The sequence below is a fragment of the Gracilinanus agilis genome, chromosome 5 (genome assembly GCF_016433145.1).
Source record: "Gracilinanus agilis isolate LMUSP501 chromosome 5, AgileGrace, whole genome shotgun sequence".
Lineage (NCBI taxonomy): Eukaryota > Metazoa > Chordata > Mammalia > Didelphimorphia > Didelphidae > Gracilinanus > Gracilinanus agilis.
The window spans coordinates 109,935,075-109,955,882 of record NC_058134.1 but is presented as its reverse complement, the minus strand read 5'-3'; the positions used below and the strand labels follow the sequence as shown (position 1 = coordinate 109,955,882).

General features: G+C 40.3%; 1 protein-coding gene across 1 annotated transcript in view; it reads right to left on the bottom strand.

Moving 5' to 3' along the window:
* The window catches only part of PARP12 (poly(ADP-ribose) polymerase family member 12), a 37,885-nt gene that overhangs the window by 10,303 nt on the left and 6,774 nt on the right, over positions 1–20,808 (bottom strand). Inside the window, exons 2-5 of the mRNA XM_044678229.1 lie at positions 12,999–13,134; positions 10,737–10,998; positions 7,516–7,611; positions 1,382–1,505 (exon numbers count right to left, since the gene is read on the bottom strand). Coding sequence (XP_044534164.1) covers positions 1,382–1,505; positions 7,516–7,611; positions 10,737–10,998; positions 12,999–13,134 — 618 coding nt within the window. The remainder of the gene's footprint in view (positions 1–1,381; positions 1,506–7,515; positions 7,612–10,736; positions 10,999–12,998; positions 13,135–20,808) is intronic.

Sequence of the window (20,808 nt, the reverse complement as noted above, 5' to 3'; positions counted from 1 at the left end):
TAAGCAATTGGGGTTGTGTGACTTGCTCAGGGTCACACGGCTAGGATGGGTCTCAGGCCAGATGTGAACTTCCCAACTCCAGGTCCAGCACTCTACCCACTGTGCTACCCAGCTGACCCTTCTATATTGTCTTTAAAAAATTGTGGAATAGGATAAAAAGAAAATTGTATTATTTAAAAAAAAAAGAAATGTGGATGCATTTTTTAAGTATATGGCAATTTTATTTATCACAAAACTAAGCTGTCCATGGCCTCCCTGGTCAGAAATGGGTAAGTAAAACATTCTAGGAAGTAGGACACAAAGAGACATTTATTTATTTGTTTGTTTCTTTGGGTTTTTTTTAAGCCCTTACCTTCCATCTTGGAATGAATACTGTGTATTGGTTCCAAGGCAGAAGAGTGGTAAGGGTAGGGAATGGGGGTCAAATGACTTGCCCAGGGTCACATAGCTGGGAAGTGTCTGAGGCCAGATTTGAACCTAGGACCTCCCGTCTCTAGGCCTGGCTCTCAATCTACTGAGCTACCCAGCTGCCCCCCACAAAGGGATATTTAAAAAGTTAAACAATTAAAACTATGAGCTCAATTACTATTATAGTATATGTGCACTGAAAAGGAAAAGTGTCTAGACCAGATCTGAACCCAGGTCCTATAGTGCAATAATACTGCCAACAGTAGACAAAACCCAGAAATCCCTTGGTTCCAGAATATGTGTTTCTCCTTGAAAAGTCTGTCCAGGAATTCACTTCAAGCCAAGTTTAGAACAAAGCTCACAAGAGGAGCCTGGAAACATCCTCCTTTATAGACCTTCCCCTCTAGATCATAGGTTCCTACACTAAAGCCCAAATTCTTTATTTTATAGATGGGGAAACAAAGTCCTAGAGGGGTTATGCTACCACTTTGGTTAATCCATTCATGGGACTAGAGAGTAGCTAATGAGTGATGGAACATGAACTGGAACCCAAAACCAGGGCACAAAGCAGTACCATGCAAACTATCCTTCACTCAGACTCACGTCTGTGTTCTTAACTTCAGACACTCCCTTATCAGTTAATTCTTTCATGGTCTTCCTATTCAGGGAATTTGTACATAATTATTTTCTTTTCTCTCCATGCCCTCCCATCCCCTTCCCCATAGCTTTTTCCTAAAGGGAGAAGAGGAAAGTATAAGAAACAGATAAAGTAATTTACTTTATCTGTTTCTTTTTTCTTTTTAATGGAAAAAAAAGAAAAAGAAACATAAAGTAGAAAACACATGACCATGACTGGTTGTGATCATGCTTCCATGCCCATCGGGCAGACAAAAGTATACAGTATCAAATGTAATAACTTCCCCAGTTTCCCCCAAGGTGCCCCGGCACGAGAGAAATGAATCACATTTCATACTGGTTTCTTGAAGGGTCACAGTATGCCTTTTCGATCTTCTCCATTTCTTTCAAATCCTTCCATGTGGTCCCATCAAAGAATTGCCATCTATACGGCAAGTGAAAATGGACTTTAAAACATTTATCTAAAACAAAAATAGAAATGAAGTCAAAAAAGGTCATTCCATACAGTATGGCCAAATTAAATAATGAAAAACTGCATAAGGATAACTAGACTCATGCAACACACTGTAAGACCAGCACATGTCAGGAAAGGCCCTTAGGAGCCATAAAGCAGCAATGGAGCGCCAGGCCTGGGGTCCGGATGACCTGGGTTCAAATCTGGCCTCAGATACTTCCTAGATGTGTGACCCTGGGCAAACACTTAACCCCAAGGCCTAGTCCTCGCCCTTCTGACTTAAGAGTTGTTAGTCAGGCCTGCTCTTTGATCCAGCCATACCACTGCTAGTTTTATTCCCCAAAGAGATAACAAGGAAAAAGACTTGAACAAAAATATTTATAGTCACACACTTTGTGGTAGCAAAAAACTGGAAAACGAGGGTATGCCTGTCAATTGGGGAATGGCTGAACAAATTGTAGTATCTGTTGGTGATGGAATACTACTTTGCTAAAAGGAATAATGAACTGGAAGAATTCCATGTGCACTGGAATGACCTCCAGGAATGGATACAGAGTGAAAGAAGTTGTGCAGTTTATAATTATTCTAAGCCCTGGGAGACTACATCTCCCAGGACTCCCTGCTACAACTTCCCCCAACACCTCCCACTTCCTTTGTGGGAGGTGTTAGAGAAAGTATAAAGGAGAGAGTTTTGGCGCTTTTTGATACTCTCTACCCTGGGCTCTTTCTATCCTACAGACTCTCTGGGCTCTCTCAGATCCTGGACTCTCTCTACCCGGTAGGCAGAGGAGACCCTCTTTCCCTGCCTAACCTTTCCCTTTCCTAATCTAAATAAAACCTAGCTATTCTATAACCCTAAGTTGCTCTCTGATCATTTATTTGAGCCCGGAAGGGCTCTGGTCAATTTCCCCCTGCCAGGACTAGGGACCTCTACCTTCCTTCCCCTTCCTCTACCTTCCTCTGTCCTTTCTCACATCCATCCCTTCCTCTTATCTTCTTCCCTTCACCCCCCCACATATTTATTTGGCGACTAGATCGGACCTGAACCTACCTACCTGCCTGCCTTTACTGCCTAACTGGTAAGTAAAAATTTTCCCACCCAAAACCCAGCTCAGCAGGGGTCCCTTCCTCTACTAAACCCCTGCCAGGCTCCTCTGCCTCAGCAGAGATTCTAGATCTAAATTCCCCCCACCCCAGCCCAGGAGCCTTAACTCTAACCCTCCTTATCCCTGCCTGGTTAAAACCCAGCAGGGGGTCTCACAAAAACACCCAGCAGGGGTCCGGAAAAACCCCACCCTAATTCTCAAAACTCCCTACTGCCCCCTACCTTAACTATCTAGCTCCAATCTCTCCCTCTGGAGAGATTTTGCCTATTTTAAAAGGCAACACTAAAAACTCCAAATAAATACAACTCCACTTACCTTGATTTTCAGCTGGGACAGCTTCCATTACACCTTCTTTGTCCATTTTGGCTTTAACTTTCCTTCCCACCTCCACGAGCACTAGAGTCCCACCCCTAATTCTCCTTTCCCTGTGGTACTGCACCTTGGCCACTAGAGGCCAGCACTGAGCACTCAGTGTGCCCCCCTCCCTTTTTTCTGCTAAGCTGCAGTGCTACATTTCTGCCACTAGAGGGCAGCACCAATAATACAGAATATATAGCAAAATCAAACAAATAAATAATTTGGGTGGGAGGGGGCCTCTGAGACTAATTAAATAAATAAATATACCAAACAAAAAATAAAGAATTGAAGGTAGCTAAATAAATAAATAAATCGACAGAAGCCACTAAATATGATCACTTCTACACAGAAAAACCTTTTGGCTTTTGCCAAATTGGAAACCTGTGTGGTTTCCGAATACATTCTCCTTTTGATGTTGCTGGGAAATTTTCTTTTTTTAATTGCCAATAACATGCAGAAGGCTACAAATAGGAAACTGCAGGCCCAGATCCAAGTAGCAGTACAAATCCAATTGGACAATTTCAAATACTCCGCATGATGCACTGAAAAAGAAGGATCCAATTCAAATATCTGATTCAAAATTTCAGGAGTATACAATTCAAAAATATGATTCCAAATATTGCGAGGCTGTTCCCAAACTACTCAGAGAGGAAAATCCTATTCCTCCTATTTCTCCTGAAATAGAGGAGGAGTCAGATTGTAAAGAAACTCCTCTCTCATCTAGTGCATCTCCTGGCCAACCCTCTCTCCCTTCCTCCCTTTCCTGAAACTCCTGTCCCTTCTCCCAATCCACAATCCATCCCAGTCCAGACCATGTCAATTCCTATCCATGCCATAGTAAGCAGGCAAATACCTCAAAAGACCTGTTCTGCCATGGTGAGCACCAAAACAACTAAAAAGAAACCAAAACCATGCTATGATTCTGATTCCTGTGATGGCCTTTTCCCCTTAAGGGAAGTGCCTACATTAGACCAATCTGGGGATGTGATAAATTTAACACACCATACTCCATTCACTCCTCAAGATATCAAAGAATTTTAAAAAGATGTTCTAAATTATGATGACAAACCCATAGCTGTAATGAAAAGGATGGAAGACATCTTTTTCCAATACAATCCTTCCTATAAGGATGTGGAAAAATTACTCCAGATCTTCCTGACAGAGAGAAAGAAACAAAATCATCTCTCATGTAAATAAGGACTGAGGACAAAATGCAGTACACTGGTCACGCAAGGATCCTCACTGGAATAACAATGATTCTAAGGAATATTTGCAGTTAAATAATGCTAGGGCTGCAATATTAAAGCGATGAAAGAATGTGCAGAACGTCCAGACAACTAGACCAAATTTGATCACCTAATGCAAAATGATGACAAAACTCCCCCTCAGTTTATGGACAGGCTTATTGAATTGGGAACTCAATATTTGGACTTAGATTTATCAACAGAGTAAGGCATACAACAAATAAGGCGACAATTTGTAAACAATTCTAGCAGAGTGGTCCAGGATTACTTTAAGATGCATTGTCCCAAATGGCCAGAAATGGATCTGGATGAATTAAGGAGAATAGCTGTATATGTCACTAAGGGGCATAAAGAGACAAAGGTACAAACTAATGATCTATTGGATACCATACAAAAGGAATTGAAATCATTATGAAATAAACTAGAAATGCAAGAAAGAGGGCATAATGATACTACACCAATACCACTTGCCCCTCTCCGCGAGTCTAATTATCAATCTCTGACCTGCCACTTCTGTAACAAGAAAGGCCACTTAATGATGGATTGCAGGAATTTGTTCCAGACAATTAGGAATAACAATACAAATAACAACTACAGAAACAATACTAATTTCAAAAACAGTAACTATTGGAACAATAACTATAGGAATAGCAATTTCAGGACTGATAACCAGGCAGACAACCCACAACAATGACCCCCAAACTGTATCTTCTAAGTGGAGCTCATCCACGTACAACTCAAGAGTGCTACTGCTCCCCTCCACGTGGAGCAGAAGGAGGTGCCCCTTAAAACTCTATTGTTTTTGTTGTTTTGTTGCTATTAACTCTTCCAGTTTTGTCTCCCTTAAAAATAGAAAAGAAATTAATTTCCAGGGGGCTAAGTAATATTTTTTCTGGAAAGGGGGCGGTAGGCCAAAAAAGTTTAGGAACCACTGCTCTAAGCAATCACCCTAATGCAAATATCAATAATATTGAAATAGGTCTTGATCAATGACACATGTAAAACCCAGTGGAATTACTCACTGGCTATGGGGAGATAAGGAGGGGAAGAACATGAATCCTTTAACCATGGAAAAATGTTCTAAATGAATTAAGTAAAAAAAAAAAGGGGGGATGCCATTGGAAAAATAAATCAAATAATTAAATGGAAAAAAAAAAGTTGTTAGTCAAACAGAAAGAAAGGCCTTTAAAAAGGCCCCAATGGGCAGTATTGGTTGGCTCACAAATCCCTGAGAGTCGGATACCAAACACCTGCCAAAGAAGGCTAAAACTCCAGGATGTAACCCAGAGAAGGCAAGCTCTGGCTGGACCAAGAGCCTCAGATCAATTAAGCCTGCCAGCTCTTGGTCAGGCACCAGACAATGGGTCCATCATCTCTTTTGTTCTCAACACTCTGCCACTCCCAATAAAGTCTAAGATCATGTTAATTTGGGGACTGGGGGTATTTATTTTGGCTATCATCATACTAAATTGCAGATCACTTTAAAAAAAAGAATTTTCAAACTATTATTGAGTCAAATCTCTCCTTTTCTTTTACTTGGAAAGCTGATTTTTTTTTTGGAACATGTGTAAGATTTTATTAAATTTCATTTGATTAGATCCAGGCCAATGGTTTAGCTGGTTGAGATCATTTTGGTTCTTGCCTCTGTCATCCAACATATTGGCTATTCTCCAAACTTTGTCATCAGCTCATCCAAACAGCATAATCATAATTACTGATTAAAACGGAAAACCACCTTAGGGCCAAAGACAGATTCCTGAGCCATTGCATCAGAAACTTCTATGGTGACATTTTTTTTCCAGCATCATATTCCATATAGTATTATATATACTTGTGGGTATACCTGTCATATCCTGCTCACTAACACCTTCCCCCAAAAGTTTTTTTTTAAATAAGATATTCTAGCTTTATTTTCTATATTCTTTTAAAAAATCTATGTTTGTTACACTAAAATATCCAGTTAATTCCCTCCCCTTCCCTTCCCCATTAAAGAAGACATCATTTGACAAAAAGATACGAGTAAAAATAAATTGTGTCTTGTTTATTTCTATTTATCAGTTCTTTCTCTGAAGGTAGACAGGCTACAAGTCATTCTTCAAACAGTATTTCTGTTGCTTTATATAATTTTTTCTTGGTTCTACTCATGTTATTCTTCATAATTTCATGTGGGTCTTTCCATGGTTTTTTTTTTAAAAGAAATTAGCTTGTTCATCATTTCTTCTATTATTCCATCATTATCATGTGCCACAACTTATTTAGTCATTTCCCAATTGATGGATATCCCTTCACTTTCCAGTTCTTTCACCACAAAGAGAGCTGCTAAAAAGATTTTTGAACACAGAGGTTCTTTTCCTTTTTCCCTGATCATCTTAGGAAATAACCCTAAGAGTGGTATTACTAAGTAAAAAGGTATACACAATTTTATAACTTTTAGGGCATAATTCCAGATTGCTCTCTCAAATCAGTCCACAACTCCATCAATAGGACATGGGTCCCCATTTCTGTCTCTGTCATTTTTCCCTTTTATCATTTTAGCCAATCTGATAGCTATGAGCATTTTTTGATATAATTATATAGAACTTTGATTTCTTCATCCAAAAACTACCTTTTTTTTAACCCCTTACCTTCCATCTTAGAATCAATACTGAGTTGGTTCCAAGGCAGAAGAGTATTAAGGATAAGGCAATGGGGATAGTGATTCGCCCAGGGTCATCCACCAGCTGGAAGGTGTCAAGAGGCAGATTTGATCCCAAGGCCTCCTTGTCTCCAGATCTGGCTCTCAATTCACTGAGCCACCTAGCTAATCCCAGTTCCTATCTTGTGACAGAATTCTGCAGAACACAAAACATCACTGCTTCCCAAAAGTCCATTCATATCACGGGAATCTTAAAATACTTCCACTCCTCCTTCGCAAAGTATGGCTGACATGAAGATGGCAGTCACCTCCTCCCAAAAGCACCTAAGTGAGGTGTCTGGAGCTTGGAATGCTTTATCCCACAGAAATCACATTTAATACCAGTCATGATGATCCTGGGACATCCTACAAAGGCCTGTTAAACTCCGGCACATATAAGAGACAGGCCAGGGCTCTGAGAGACCTCAGGAGGCCTCGGTTCTAATCCTGGCTCTGTAACCCCTGGGTCCTGGGCCAGTTTGTTTCTCTGACTAATGAGGGGGTTGGATGGATCAAGGTGAGAGCCACTCCCTGTGCCCACATTCTGGGGCTCTACTTACTACCACAATGGGCTTGAGACACGGGGAGAGCCTGGGAAGAGATAACTGAGGAAGAAGGTCCTTCCCAGCACCTTACCTTTAAAGGAGCAAGCCTCCCGAATGTGGTACAAGCAAATCTGATCGCTCTCCTCGCTGGTGTTTGGGGGCACAGAGTTGCCACTCTGTCTTCTTTCTGCAAAGGAGAGACACATGACAAACGAGTAGGCCTCAACTGGAAGTCAAAGCATTCCAAGATCTAAAGGAGCCAGAAGAGAGCGGTTTTTACCACAGGGAATATTCAGAAACATTGCCACTTGCTCCATCAGGATGATATCATTATATGTTCAAAGTTAATTTAACACGACGTGGATAGAGAGCCAGGCCCAGAGGTCCTGGGTTCAGTTCTGGCCTCAGACAATTCCTGGCGGGGTGACCCAGGACAAGTCCCTTAACCTCCATTGCCCAGACCTTACCACTCTTCTATTCGGTATTGATTCTAAGATAAAAGGTAAGGGTTAAAAAAAAAAAAAAGAAAAGAAAAAGAAAAAGAAAAAAGAAAGTCATTAAGCCCTAAGCTTCAGTTTGTATTTGTTCAGATGAGTCCACAAAAAAGCCTCCCTAAAGTCGAAAAGTGCCTTTGGACCTCGGGGTCCCCTCCCCTGGCAGCTTCATTTTTAGATAAGAGACCTGATCATCTCTCAGGGCCCTTCCCAGCTCTGAAATGCTAGCCCACACCAGGCTTTTATTTATTTGTTTCTGTATCTCCCAGGATCTTATTAAGGGTCCTCTCCAGGGTCACATGGCTAAGATAAGCCAAAGGGAGGATCTCCAGACTCCTAGAAGGTCCTCTCTTCCTCACTGTATGAAACACTGCTGTGCAAATTAGGGCCAGTCCCTCATGCTATTACTGACTACCAAAAAGAGGGCCTTTGTGTGAAAAGCCAAATTTAACCACAGAGCTTAACAAATGTTCATGTTATATTTTTCTGAAATCCTCAAGGAACAAGATCAGTTCACAAATTATTTCTCCAATCCAGAACTATTTCTGCCACCTATTTTTCCTTGAAAAATAAGGTTAAGACCTTCATTAGCAATACCAACTAATTTATTCAGTATTTTAGAAATCCATTTCGTTGTTGCTGTGGGAACTCCCTCCATTCTCGTGGCTCATAGCCTCTCAATGACATATAGTTCCAGAGAGCTGCCTGAGCTCAGAAAAGCTAAATGATGGGTCTGTGGTCACTCAGGATCAGGAGGAGGACCTGAACCCAAATTCCTCCTGGCTCCAAACCCAGCCACAGAAATTAATTCCACCAAAATACCTCTTAATCAGCTTATGAAAACTTGAACATAATTCTTCATCCAGAGTGGCTCAGGATATAGTCAAAGAACACTGGATTTGGAATTCAAATCTGGCCCCTGAACAAATCATTTCATGTTTTTTGACCTCAGTTTCCTCATCTAAAGGGAGGAAGTTGGACAAAAATGGTTTCCGCAGTCTCTTCCATCTCCAAATCTCTGATCCTATTACTAATTTCCAGAGGATCTGTTCAATACATCCCTCCATGAGAAGGTAATGGAGAAAAAATGATATTACAATTTGGATGTGACCTCAACCAACCTACCAGCTGATACACCTAAAAAAAAACCTATAACAAATACTTAGGTTTCTTACAACTAAAAGGAATTTATATGGAGAAATTAAACAAAAGCTGAAAGAAAGTCAGTTCGGGCAAAGAAAATATTCCAAAATTATCTAAAGATAGAAAGCAAAATTGAGGCAATAAATGTATTTTCTGGAATTCCTGACATTCACTTGATATTATAAAATCCAGTTTGGAACAAGCCCAGAGGCCAAACTAATAAAACTAATAGCAAATTGTTCATGGCAAAGGATGACCCCAGGAGCTGCAACAAAAGGTCTAAATAGCTCTACTCTGTGAGAGATGTAGGAAGGGAGAAAGGCACTGTGTAAAGATGAGCAGGTCAACAGGGGCCTAGAGCTGGTATCAGGCTAGCAGGAGGATAGTGTTGGTTGTTAGGATGGAGTGAGCAACCTCAGTTGGGCCTGAAGCTTGTTTATGGAAGTACAAGGATCCAGACCCTGAGAACTGAGTGCCCAGTGAAACCTCACTGCTAGCCACCAGGCTCCTTTAAGCTATCAGGCAGCCGGCCCCTCCCTGCTGAGGAAACAGGCTCTTATTGGCTAATGGCAAGCTGGCAAGAAGTGGATGTAGAACTTCCTGCCCCTCATCTATGGAGCTTGTTCCAGCCCTAAACTGCTCGGAATCCCTAGTCTGTTGCCTGTTCTCCTAGCCTTTGGTGGTAGGGAAATAACCGCAGGATTCACTGGTTAAGGCTATGGGATTTATTGGTAACTGAGGAAGGAACAAGGCAATGGTAAGAGGGTTAGGAAATGCTAAAATCTGTTGTTGAGGTTTATCTGGCTAAAGCTGGTAGAAGGTCCTTGGAAGGTCTAGGCAGACAGAGGGCAGCCAGCCCTCGGCCAGAGTGAAGTGGTCTCTGGTTAGGAAATTGAGTTGATCTAATAGCTAATTTGTAGATGATGATAAATAATAATATCGTGTTGCTCTAGTTGTTTGGGTCCTAAATCCTAATTTCCCACGTTCTCACTCCCGCCGCCCTATTCAATCCCACCACCCTTTATACCCACCACCTGGGCCCAGGGAAGGGGTAGATGAGTGGACAGGACAAAGTCAGGTCAGGGAAGAATCCAGCTCTGGGTTTCCAGGGCTTTTTATACTCTTGGTCCACTGGCAGTTGGTATCTGCCAAGTGTCTCATGCCCTCCTCAACATTCCATCCAGGGCAACTGACAGGTTTGCCCTAAGCCAATACGGCAATGCTAAAATCCTATATTACAGCTGTTTTAATTGTTTCTGGCTTGCAGACCAGAAGATTATACCTAATGCAAGCAAGAGACGTATATTTTGAACCTGGTTGATTTGCTTTGCTTAAGTAGGCATATTTGTTACAAGTTCTATTCATTTTTTCTTTTTCTTCTAAATTTGGAATTTGGAAAGAGACAGAAATATAGGAAGAGAAAGACAGAGAGACACAGTGAGAGACAGAGACAGAGACCTGAAGGCAGAAGGAAGGTAGAAGATGAGGAAAGGGAGGAATGAAAGGAAGGGAGCATGGGGGGGAGGGGAGGAAGAAGGAAGGGAAGGAGGAAAGGGAAGGGAAGTAAGGGAGGAACGGAGGGAGGGAGGAAGGGAGGAAGGGAGGGAAGGACTTATCTGGCTTTTGCCAGTAAGACATTCCCTAAGTACGTAGAGAACAATGAAGTGTTCTCTACCTTTTTGAGGTGCTGAGTTCCCACTTTTGATGTCAAAAGCATTTCTGTAAGTGGAAAGCAGCTTGCTAATGGCAGCAGAGCCTATCCCATACTTTCTCAACTTTTCTCTACACTCTTGGCTGAAGTCATGGGCCCGCTTGCAGCTGCTGCCAAACCTGCAGTTTCCCTGCAAGTAGTACTGGCAGAGGTGGAGTTTGACGCAAGTCTTTTTAAAGGTACAAGCACCGTATTGGCCATCTCCTTTGTTGTAGTAGGCACAGATCTGTGGGCAAGGAAAGAGAACACAACTGATTAAGGAGCTCGTGTACGTTACAGTCGGCTTCCTGGCTAACTCTGCCAGCCACAACATTGGGCTAATAAGGAAAAGGCCATAGGTTTTATTTCTATATTGGCTCAGCCAGAGGCTATACCCTTCACCCTGCTTAGCCATCTTGCAAATGTGTTACCTCCACACCTTAGGAACTGAGCAGAAACATGGACAAATCCATCCCAGTTCCTGGAAAAACAACTCAAAATCTATGTCCTAAGGAGCAACTAGGTAATACAGTGGATAGAAAGCCAGGCCTAGAGAAAAGAGGTCCTGGATTCAATCTGGCCTCAGACACTTCCTAGCTATATGACCCTGGATAAGTCACTTAACCCTAATTGTCTAGCTCTTAACACTTTTCTGCCTTAGAACCAATCCTTAGAATTGCTTCTCATACAGAAGGCAAGGCTTTAAAAAAGAAAAAAAGACTATTTTAGAAAGGTTGCACATTAGACTTTATTATCTTGCCTTTAAGATCCTGAACCTCAAAATTCTTTCTAACAATACCTGTTTCCTGTACTTATTCCTTGATCCTTCACTCACACTAAACCTGGTTTGTTCATTTTTTGCCTTTACAGAACCCCTGGACTCTTTGGAGTAGTTCACCTCTCTCATTGTACCTTTGCTTGTCATTAGGACAACAAGTCTGAGCCCGATGGGTCTGCTGCTTTAATGATTCATTATCATTTATCTCTTAAAAGGTCTGTTTTTGTCTTTCTAACCCCCATGTCTGGCATTATGTCGGGCACTTAATAAAAGCTGCTAGTTAATTAGTAAAAAAAACTCTTGTTCCCTTTTGTAATAACAAAGAACTAGAAACACATCTCCTATTTTGAAGGGAATGAGCTGAGCAAAGACTCTTGGAGGAGGAATGCCTTACCTGAAGGGGTCAGGGATGAGAAACCCTCTGAGAAAAGGGAGGAGAACCAAGAAAGTTCCATATCCCAGAAGCCAAGGAAGGAAAAAGAGTAGCCAGGAGCTAGCAGGCAACAGTGTCAAGAGCTGTAGAGAGGTCAAGAGGAGAAAATAAAAGTGATGACAGAACCCTGGAGGATGCTTACCTTTCAGGGATGATGGGAAGAGCAGGAACCAGGGAAGAAAATGAAATCAAGAAAGGCAGAAGGAAGCCAGGACATGTGATACAACAAAAGCCAAGGGCATTAACACAAAGGAGAAGGGTGTCATGGATACACAGAGCTGCCAAGGAAAATGAGGAACGAGAAAAGGCATTTGGCAACTCTAGGCCCCTCATCAGCTCTGACAGAGGGGTCTCAGGAGCAGCAGATGTAGAAACCAGACTGCTAAAGGGCTGAGGAATGAGGGAACAATACAGAAAAAAAGAGAGCAAGTGTCTACTCATTAATCTTCCTATGTTTGGGTAGCAAATAGGCAGAGGAAGTAACTTGCTAGAATTCAGAGTCAGGGATTTTTTTTTTAAGGAACTGGGAGATGTGAGTATGTTTTTAAACAAATGAGAAGGAAGCAATGGAGAGAGAGAATGAAGATACATATAGACATTTCTGAACAGGATGCTGTTTACCAGACACTAGACAACACCACAAACGAGTAAAGCCACAGAGGCCAGTGGTACACAGAACTACCTGAAAGAGGTTTCTTCCCCTAGCCCTTCAAACTCCTCTTCATCTAAATTCCTCTCCCACTAGACTCTCCAAGAGCTGGGCAATAGATAAGTCCAAGTCTTCAGCCATTCCAGCAGGTGCCTGGTGCCCCCACTCTCTCCAGGACTCACCCCAGCCTCTCCTGTCTGTACCCCTCACCCGTAAAGAAGGCTCTGGAGACTGAGGAAAGCTGAGAAGGATGAGATAGGGCAAAGCTCTCTCTCCTGGGGTGCCTTTCCAGAAGGTTAAAAAAGAAAGGAGTATCCCCCACAAACACCAACAACAAGCCATAGACTCCTATCTGGTACTTACAGAGGTACCACAGTTGCCACTCACCTCTGGCAAGAGCGCAGGATCATTCTGAAGCAAAAGCTGACAGAGTTCATCCAATTGTAGGTCCTCAATCTCAAGGTTTCTCAGGATGGTAACGTTGTGTAAATTATGTATGGTGTGGCTATACTTACATGGTTTCCTGGAAAGAAGGAGAGAGAGGGAGAAGGAGAAGGAGAAAGCAAAATCAGTTTTCAGAAAGAAAAAAAAAGTAGCACTTCTCGCCTTCATGAACATATTAAGCCTCATTTGACAGACACAGTAAAATCAACTAGTCTTGGCAAGAGAAGCAGTATTTCTTTAAAAAATAAACTTGAAAGACAGCAAGGTGGCTCAGTGGACAGTAAGGCCTGAAGACACAAGGTCCTGGGATCAAATCTGGCCTCAAGTCATTTCCTAGCTGTGTGACCCTGGGCAAGTCACTTAATCCCAATTGTATAGCCCTTGTTATTCTTCTCCCTTGGAAGTAATACTTCAATTCTAAGAAGGCATGGGTTTTTAAAAAATAAAGTAAGCTTAAGAAACATCAAGGTAAAGAAGATGGAGGGCTGGATTTCAAGCCAGTGTACTTGGGTCCATTACTACCTGTTACCATGCAAAGATCACTTTTTTTCCCTCTAGTCTCAATACCCTAATCTGTAAAATGAGAGGGTTTAACTGAATGATCTCTAAATTCTTTCCAGCTCTAAATGCAGGATCCTTTGGCCATCCATTAGTTCTTTAAAAAAAACAAACACCCTCACTTTCCATCTTAAAATCAATACTATGTATGTGGTTCTCTTATGGCAGAGATAGAGATTAACTCCTGGACCCAAGAGGGTGCTCTTTCGAGAGTGAGGAGCTCCCAACTCTGGAAGCGGAGGGGGGGGGGGATAAGAAGGGAGGGAGAAAACATGAATCAGGAAAGGGAAGGGGAAGGGAAAAAAGGAAGGAGAAGGATGAGAAGCTCCAATGGATATCTTTAAAGATAAGAGAAATTTATTTAGGTTGAATGGCCAGGAGGTGGAAGCAGGACCAAACTGCCTCCCCAAAGAGAAGAGTTCAGGATTTTTATATTCTAAAGGAATAGGGTTTGAATGACTTGAAAAAGAAAGGTGGGGAGGGGGACAAACAAGGGGGATTAATGAGGGAGGAAATAGGCTAAATAGTGAAGTGCCTTTGAGATTGGGGGCATAAGCACAGGTATATATCTTTTATGACATCCTGATTAAAAAGGTGGGTGAGCCACCTCTCTTGAGGAACCTAGTGATGTTTGAGATGCAAATAGGAGGTATCCCTCTGTGATAAGATCTTATCATAAAACTGGTATAAATGCATCTAAAACTAGAGGCAGGGGATCCTTTGTTTATTCAGCCATCTCTTTGCAAGCACTAGGGCCAGCTTTCTTCAGGCAGCACTTCAGGGGTGAAATTCCTCATAGAATCTTTAACCTGGTATTTCTCTAGGAATTTGGGGTGTGCAGGAGACCCTGTGCCCATCTCAGTTCCAAGGCAGAAGAACATTAAGAGATAGGCAGTGGTGGTTAAGTGATTGCCCAGGATCACAGAGATAGGGCTTGTCAGTCCTTAATGAGAAAGTGCCTTGTTTATTCTTTCATAGTTACTCATAGGAAAACGACACTGTCATTTTAAACTAATTGGCCTCCAGGAATTCAGTAAATAGGGTGCCCTGCAATTAGGAACAAATGCTATAAGAACACATCTGCCAGGTCTAATGACATTCCAACTCAGAAACAATGTCTCTGATTTTGGTTTAAATTCTACCTCTTCAGTATTTGCCTTCCTGGTGATACTTTGCTACCTTTGTCTACCTTCCAAAGATTGTCCCTGATGGCCTTGTCCAATTTTTGCAATACAGATTCGAACTACATGTGACTCGCCTTCTCCAAATGCCCTCACCCCTCTCCACATCTCTTCCCTCAAAGCTTACCCCAACACTAAGCACCAGTGGAATTCAGCTCAAATAGAAATGGATCCCTGAACTGCTTGTCTACTCCAGGAGGAGGGATGGAAAAGGGATGGAAGAGGGGAGGCAGACAATAAGAATCATGTAACCATGGGAAAAAAAACCTAAAAATAAATAAATTAGTAAATACTATCCACCAATGCATAAAAATAAAGATGTTAAAAAAAAAAAGAAAGAAATGGATCCCTGTGGGCCCTATAATTAACTCTGCTATTGATAACCCTTTTAGGTCTCCCTAATATCTCTACTAAATAAGCCCAAACTTCTTAGTCAGGCCTTTAAGGCCCTTCATATCAGACAAGCTATTTTATTGGACCCTCAAATACACCTTAAGTCTCCTACGAACTTGCCTTGAAGGAATTCCCAAGTTGACCCTGGTCCCAGACTGAACAATAAAACCATCCAGCACCCATTAAGCACCCTGAATAGGAGTGACAGAGATACTCAAGTCTTAAGTACCATTTTTGGTTTCTTGGTTTCTCTTATTGTATCTAGGCCACTCCAGATTCCCTAGCCTCAGGCTACAACCTCTTTTCCAAACCCCTAAGTAAATAGTCAATTGTTTCTCTGGTTATATTCCCTAAAGAGTACAGAAGACCCCTAAATTTTTTTGTTCCATGGAAAATTCCCATAAGGGAAGTTCCCACAGATGGACATTCCTATTCCCATTTGGATTGTTATAATTAAAAATGATAAGGGCCGAGATCAAAAGGAAGAATAGTATTTTAATAAAAGCCATGCTGAAAGAGATAAACTGATCACGCGCCTGTAAGAAAAACCTATTCCAACCTCACCTCAGCCATTTACCTTCCTCTCTCCTGGAGCTCAGGTAACTAAAGAGGAAGTTCCAAGTCACTTCCCCCTAATTTCAAACAGTCCCTCACCTTGAATACGTCATCCAAAACAGGAAACACATTAGAGATCACGGGAAATGTAGTTCCAGGTATCCCAAGTGATTTTAAATAACACAGGATGGACCTTCCCATTCCTGGTGCATTTTACAGAGAGATTGTTCCCAAAGTCTCAGAGTCTAGCTTGATGTGGTGGTACTGGTTTGTGTGTGCATAACTCTATATAGTGGCCATAAGAACTGAGTTTCCCTTGTCCTGATTAAAGACTTTTTAACAACTGGTTCTGAGTTTTTCCAAGTTAAAAAAATCTAGAACAGTCTTCTAGGATCCACCCAAACTAGGATACCATCAGACCCTCATATACAACTTGTGTGCATTATCTTTTTTTAAATATCTTATTTTTATTTTTCCAATTATATATTAATAATAATTTGCAACACTCATCATTTCTTATAGCACAATAGTATTCCATCACAACCATACCATGACTTGTTCAGCCATTCTGTGTTCCTATCTTAGCTCACAACCACATCCCATATACAGAAGACCTTACTCCTCCATGCCTTCTATTGAAATCCTACCTATCCTTCAAAGTCTTATTTAAATATCACTTTCTCGGGGCAGCTGGGTAGCTCAGTGGATTGAGAGCCAAGCCTAGAGACGGGAGGTCCTAGGTTCAAATCCGGCCTCAGACACTTCCCAGCTGTGTGACCCTGGGCAAGTCACTTGACCCCCATTGCCTACCCTTACCACTCTTCCACCTATAAGTCAAAACACAGAAGTTAAGGGTTTAAAATTTAAAAAAAAAAAAAAGTAAAGTAAATATCACTTTCTCCCTGAAACCATCTTGTAGCCCCAGTCATTCCATCAAGGGAAGCAAAGCAAAGACAAATGGAAAGCCACGAGGCTTATCACAGTAGAACCATCGTATACAGTATAGATAAAGAGGGATACTGGTAGCAAATGTGACTACTATTAGACAATATAGCCCTAAGAATGATTAAATTCTGGAGTTACAAAAATGACCAACACAGCCAACTTCTAGTCATCCTTAATGAGTTTTTTGAAATACAAGAAACCATGGTTTTCTTAAATTATTCTTTCTTCCTCTTAGACTTCTTTCTCATATCATGGTACAAAGGCAGTTAAGCCCCTAGCCCCAGAACAAAATAGCTCACTGTGCTTTTAAGTCTTGCAAGCCATAAGCAGAGGAGACAGAATCAGCAGCTTTCAGAACTCCCAGTCCTCAGGCAAAAAAAGCTGGGAAAATGAGCAAACAGCAGAAGAAATACCAACGATAGAAATTTTTAAGGAAAGGCACTGATTCAGTAGAGGATGGTGAGATCCAAGCAACCACATGCAAAACGTCAAAGAAAAATGGAAATTGGTCTCAGGCACTAGAAGAACTCAAAAAGGAATTCAAAAATTAAATAAGAGGAGAAAGAAAAATGGGGGGAAAAGAAATAAAAGTAATTCAAAAAGAAAATCACAGCTTAAAAAGCAAAATTGGTCAAGTAGGGAAAAAGGTACAAAAATCCAATGAAGAAAAAAGTGTATTAAAAAAACGGAATTGACCTACTGAAAAAAGGTTAAAAAAAATTTCAAGAAAATACCATGAAAAGTAAAGCTGACCTACTGAAAAAAGGTTAAAAAAATCCAATGAAGAAAAATGGCATGAAAAGTAAAATGGGCCAAATATGAGTGAAAAAGAGGATTACGCTGAGAGAAATGGGGAGAGAGGTAAAATAGGGTAAATTATATCACATAATGAGTTGTGGAGTGAGGGAAACTTATAATGGAGAGGAGGAAGAAGATGGTGACAGGTAATACTTAAAACTTTACTCTCACTGGAATTGGCTCAGAGAGGGAAGAAAAGCCAGCTTCATTGGGGTATAGAATCCTATCTTACCCTATATGGAGAAGTAGAAGGAGAATAAAAAATGAGGTGGCAAGGAGAGGAGTAATATAAGGGAGGGGGAAGTTAGGGGAGGTGATTAAAAGGCCCAATACAGAAGTAGAAAGGAAATATAAGGGTGGAAGTAAGAAGGGGAGTAATATAAGGGAAGAGGAAGGCGGGGAAGGGTCATTAAAAGCAAAACACCTGTGTAGAGGGAAAGAGTAAAAGGACAAAGTACAGGATTAAAAGAGGAAAACAAGATGGAGGAGAATACATAGATGGTAATCATAATGGTGAATGTAAATGGAATAAACTCGCTCATAAAACAGAAGGGGATAAGAGTAGATTAAAAAACCAAAATCTGATATATTGTTTATAAGAAACACCTTTGAGGCAGAGAGAGACACACACAGAATAAAGGTAAAGGGATGGAGTGGATGGAATCTGTGAGGCTTCAACTGACATAAAAGCAGGAGTAGCAATCATGATCTCAGACAAAACTAAGGCAAAAATAGAACTTATTAAAAGAGATGAAGAAGGTAATTATATCTCAATAAAAGGTAATATAAACAATGAAGTAAAATCAGTACATAACATACATACAACCAAACGTAAAGCCTCTAGATTTTTAAAGGAGAAACTAAAGGAGCTTAAGGATGAAATAGACAGTAAAACTGTACTAGTAGGGGACCTCAACCTTCCCCAATCAGAATGAGATAAATCTACCCAAAAAATAAACAAGAAGTAAAGGAAATAAATGAAATTTTACAAAAGTTAAGATTTAATAGGTATTTGGAGAAATTCCAGGAATTATATGAACACAATTACAAAACACTTTTCATATAAATAAAGTTAGATCTAAACAATTAGAAAAACATTAATCATTCACGTGTAGGTCAAACTAACATAAAAATGACAATCCTACCTAAATTAATTTGCTTATTCAGTGACATATAAAACTACCAAAATTTTATAGAACTAGAAAAAATAAACAAAATTCACCTGGAAGAACAAAAGATCAAGAGTATCAGGGAACTTATGAAAAAAAAAATGTGAAGAATGGAGGCCCAGCAGTCCCAGATCTCAAATTCCTACTATATTTTTTTAATTTGAAAAATTTTATTTAATTAAGAGTATTTTTCCATGGTTACATGATTCATGCTCTTTCCCTTCCCTCCTCCCACCTCTCCATCCCACCACTCCCACAGCCAATGAACAATTGCACTGGGTTTTACATGTGTCATTGATCAAGTCCTATTTCCATATTATTAATGTTTGCATTAGGGTGATTATTTAGAATCTATATCCCCAATCATATCCCCATCATATCCCCATGTGATCAAGCAGTTGTTTTTTGTATGTGTGTGTTTCTACATCCACAGTTCTTTCTCTGGATGTGAATAGCATTCTTTTTCTCAAGTCCCTCAGAATTGTCCTGGATCAAATTCCTATTATAAAGCAGTGATCATCAAAACAATATGGTACTGGCTAAGAGACAGAAGGGTGGATCAATGGAATGGACTAGGGGGAAATGACCTCAGGAATCTAGTGTTTGAAAAGATCCAAGCTTTTGAGATAAGAACTCAATATTTGTCAAAAATTACTGGGAAAACTGGAAAACATTTCAGCAAAAATTAGGCACAGATCAATATCTCACACCCTATACCAAATAAGGTTAAAATGGGTATATGATTTAGACATTAAAAGTGATATTATAAACAAATTAGGGGAGCATAAAATAGTTTACCTGTCAGAGAATGCAAGATGTATAATGAATCATTTTAAATATATTAAAGATTTTATACCAACAAAACCAATGCAATCAAGATTAGAAGTGAAACTGGGGGAAAAAATTTATAACAAATTTTTCTGATAAAGGTTTCATTTCTCAAATATATAATGAACTAATCAAATTTATAGGAATCCAAGTCATTCCCCAATTGATAAATGAGTGGTCAAAGGATATGAATTGGCAGTATTCAAATGAAGAAATCAAAACTATCAATTTATCACATGAAATAAATGTTCTAAGTCCCTCTTAATTAGAGAAATGCAAATTAAAGCAATGCTGAGGTACCACCTTATACCTATCAGACTGGCCAATATGTCAGTAAAGGAAAATGATAAATATTGGAGGGGATGAGACAATATAGGGACACTAATGCATTGCTGGTAGAGTTGTGAACTGATCCAACCATTTAGAATTTATTTAAATTTAGGGCAATTTAGAATTATGCCCAAAGAGCTACAAAACCGTGCATACATACCAGTAAAACCACCGAGTCTGAATCCCAGAGAAATGGAAAAAAAGGGGGAAAGACCTACTTGTTCAGAAATATTTATAGCTACTCTTGTTGTGGGGGCAAAGAATTGGAAATTATGTTCATCAATAGGGAAGGGGCTAAACAAATTGTGGTAGATGAGATGGTGATGAAGTACTATTGTGCTGTAAGGAATGATGAACAGGGGGATTTCAGAAAAAGCTGGAAAGACCTCCATGAACTGATGCAGAGTGAAATAAGCAGAACCAGGAGAACATTGTACACTGTAACAGCAATATTGTGAAATGACCAACTGTCATGATCTTTGCTATTAGTAGCAATACAATGATACTGAACAATTCTGAAGGACTTATGACAATGAATGCTATTCCCCTCCAGAGAAAGAACTGTTGGAATTGGAATGCACATGATCTTTCAATTATTTATTGGGGTTTTATGTTTTGGGGTTTTGGTTTTATAAGATTACTCACAAAAAAAAGAAAAATATGGAAATATGTTTTGCATGATATATATATATATCCCAGATCCAGTTGAAGGCCTGCACCAGGAGAGAAGGGGAGGAAGGAAGGAAGGGAGGATGGGAGATAGGTTTGACCATGTAGTTTTAATGGAAGTTTGTTATTGTATGTAATTTTTACCCCTTATATAAAGAAATAAAAATAACCTTGAAAATTTTTAATTTAAATGAATATTTAAAAATAAACAAAACACCCATATGTCTCCCCTCTTTTGCCTAAAAAAGCATTTTTACAAGGAGAGGGAGAGGGAGGGAGAAAAGGGAGGGAAGGAGGGAGGGGGGTAGGGAAGGAGGGAGGGGGGTA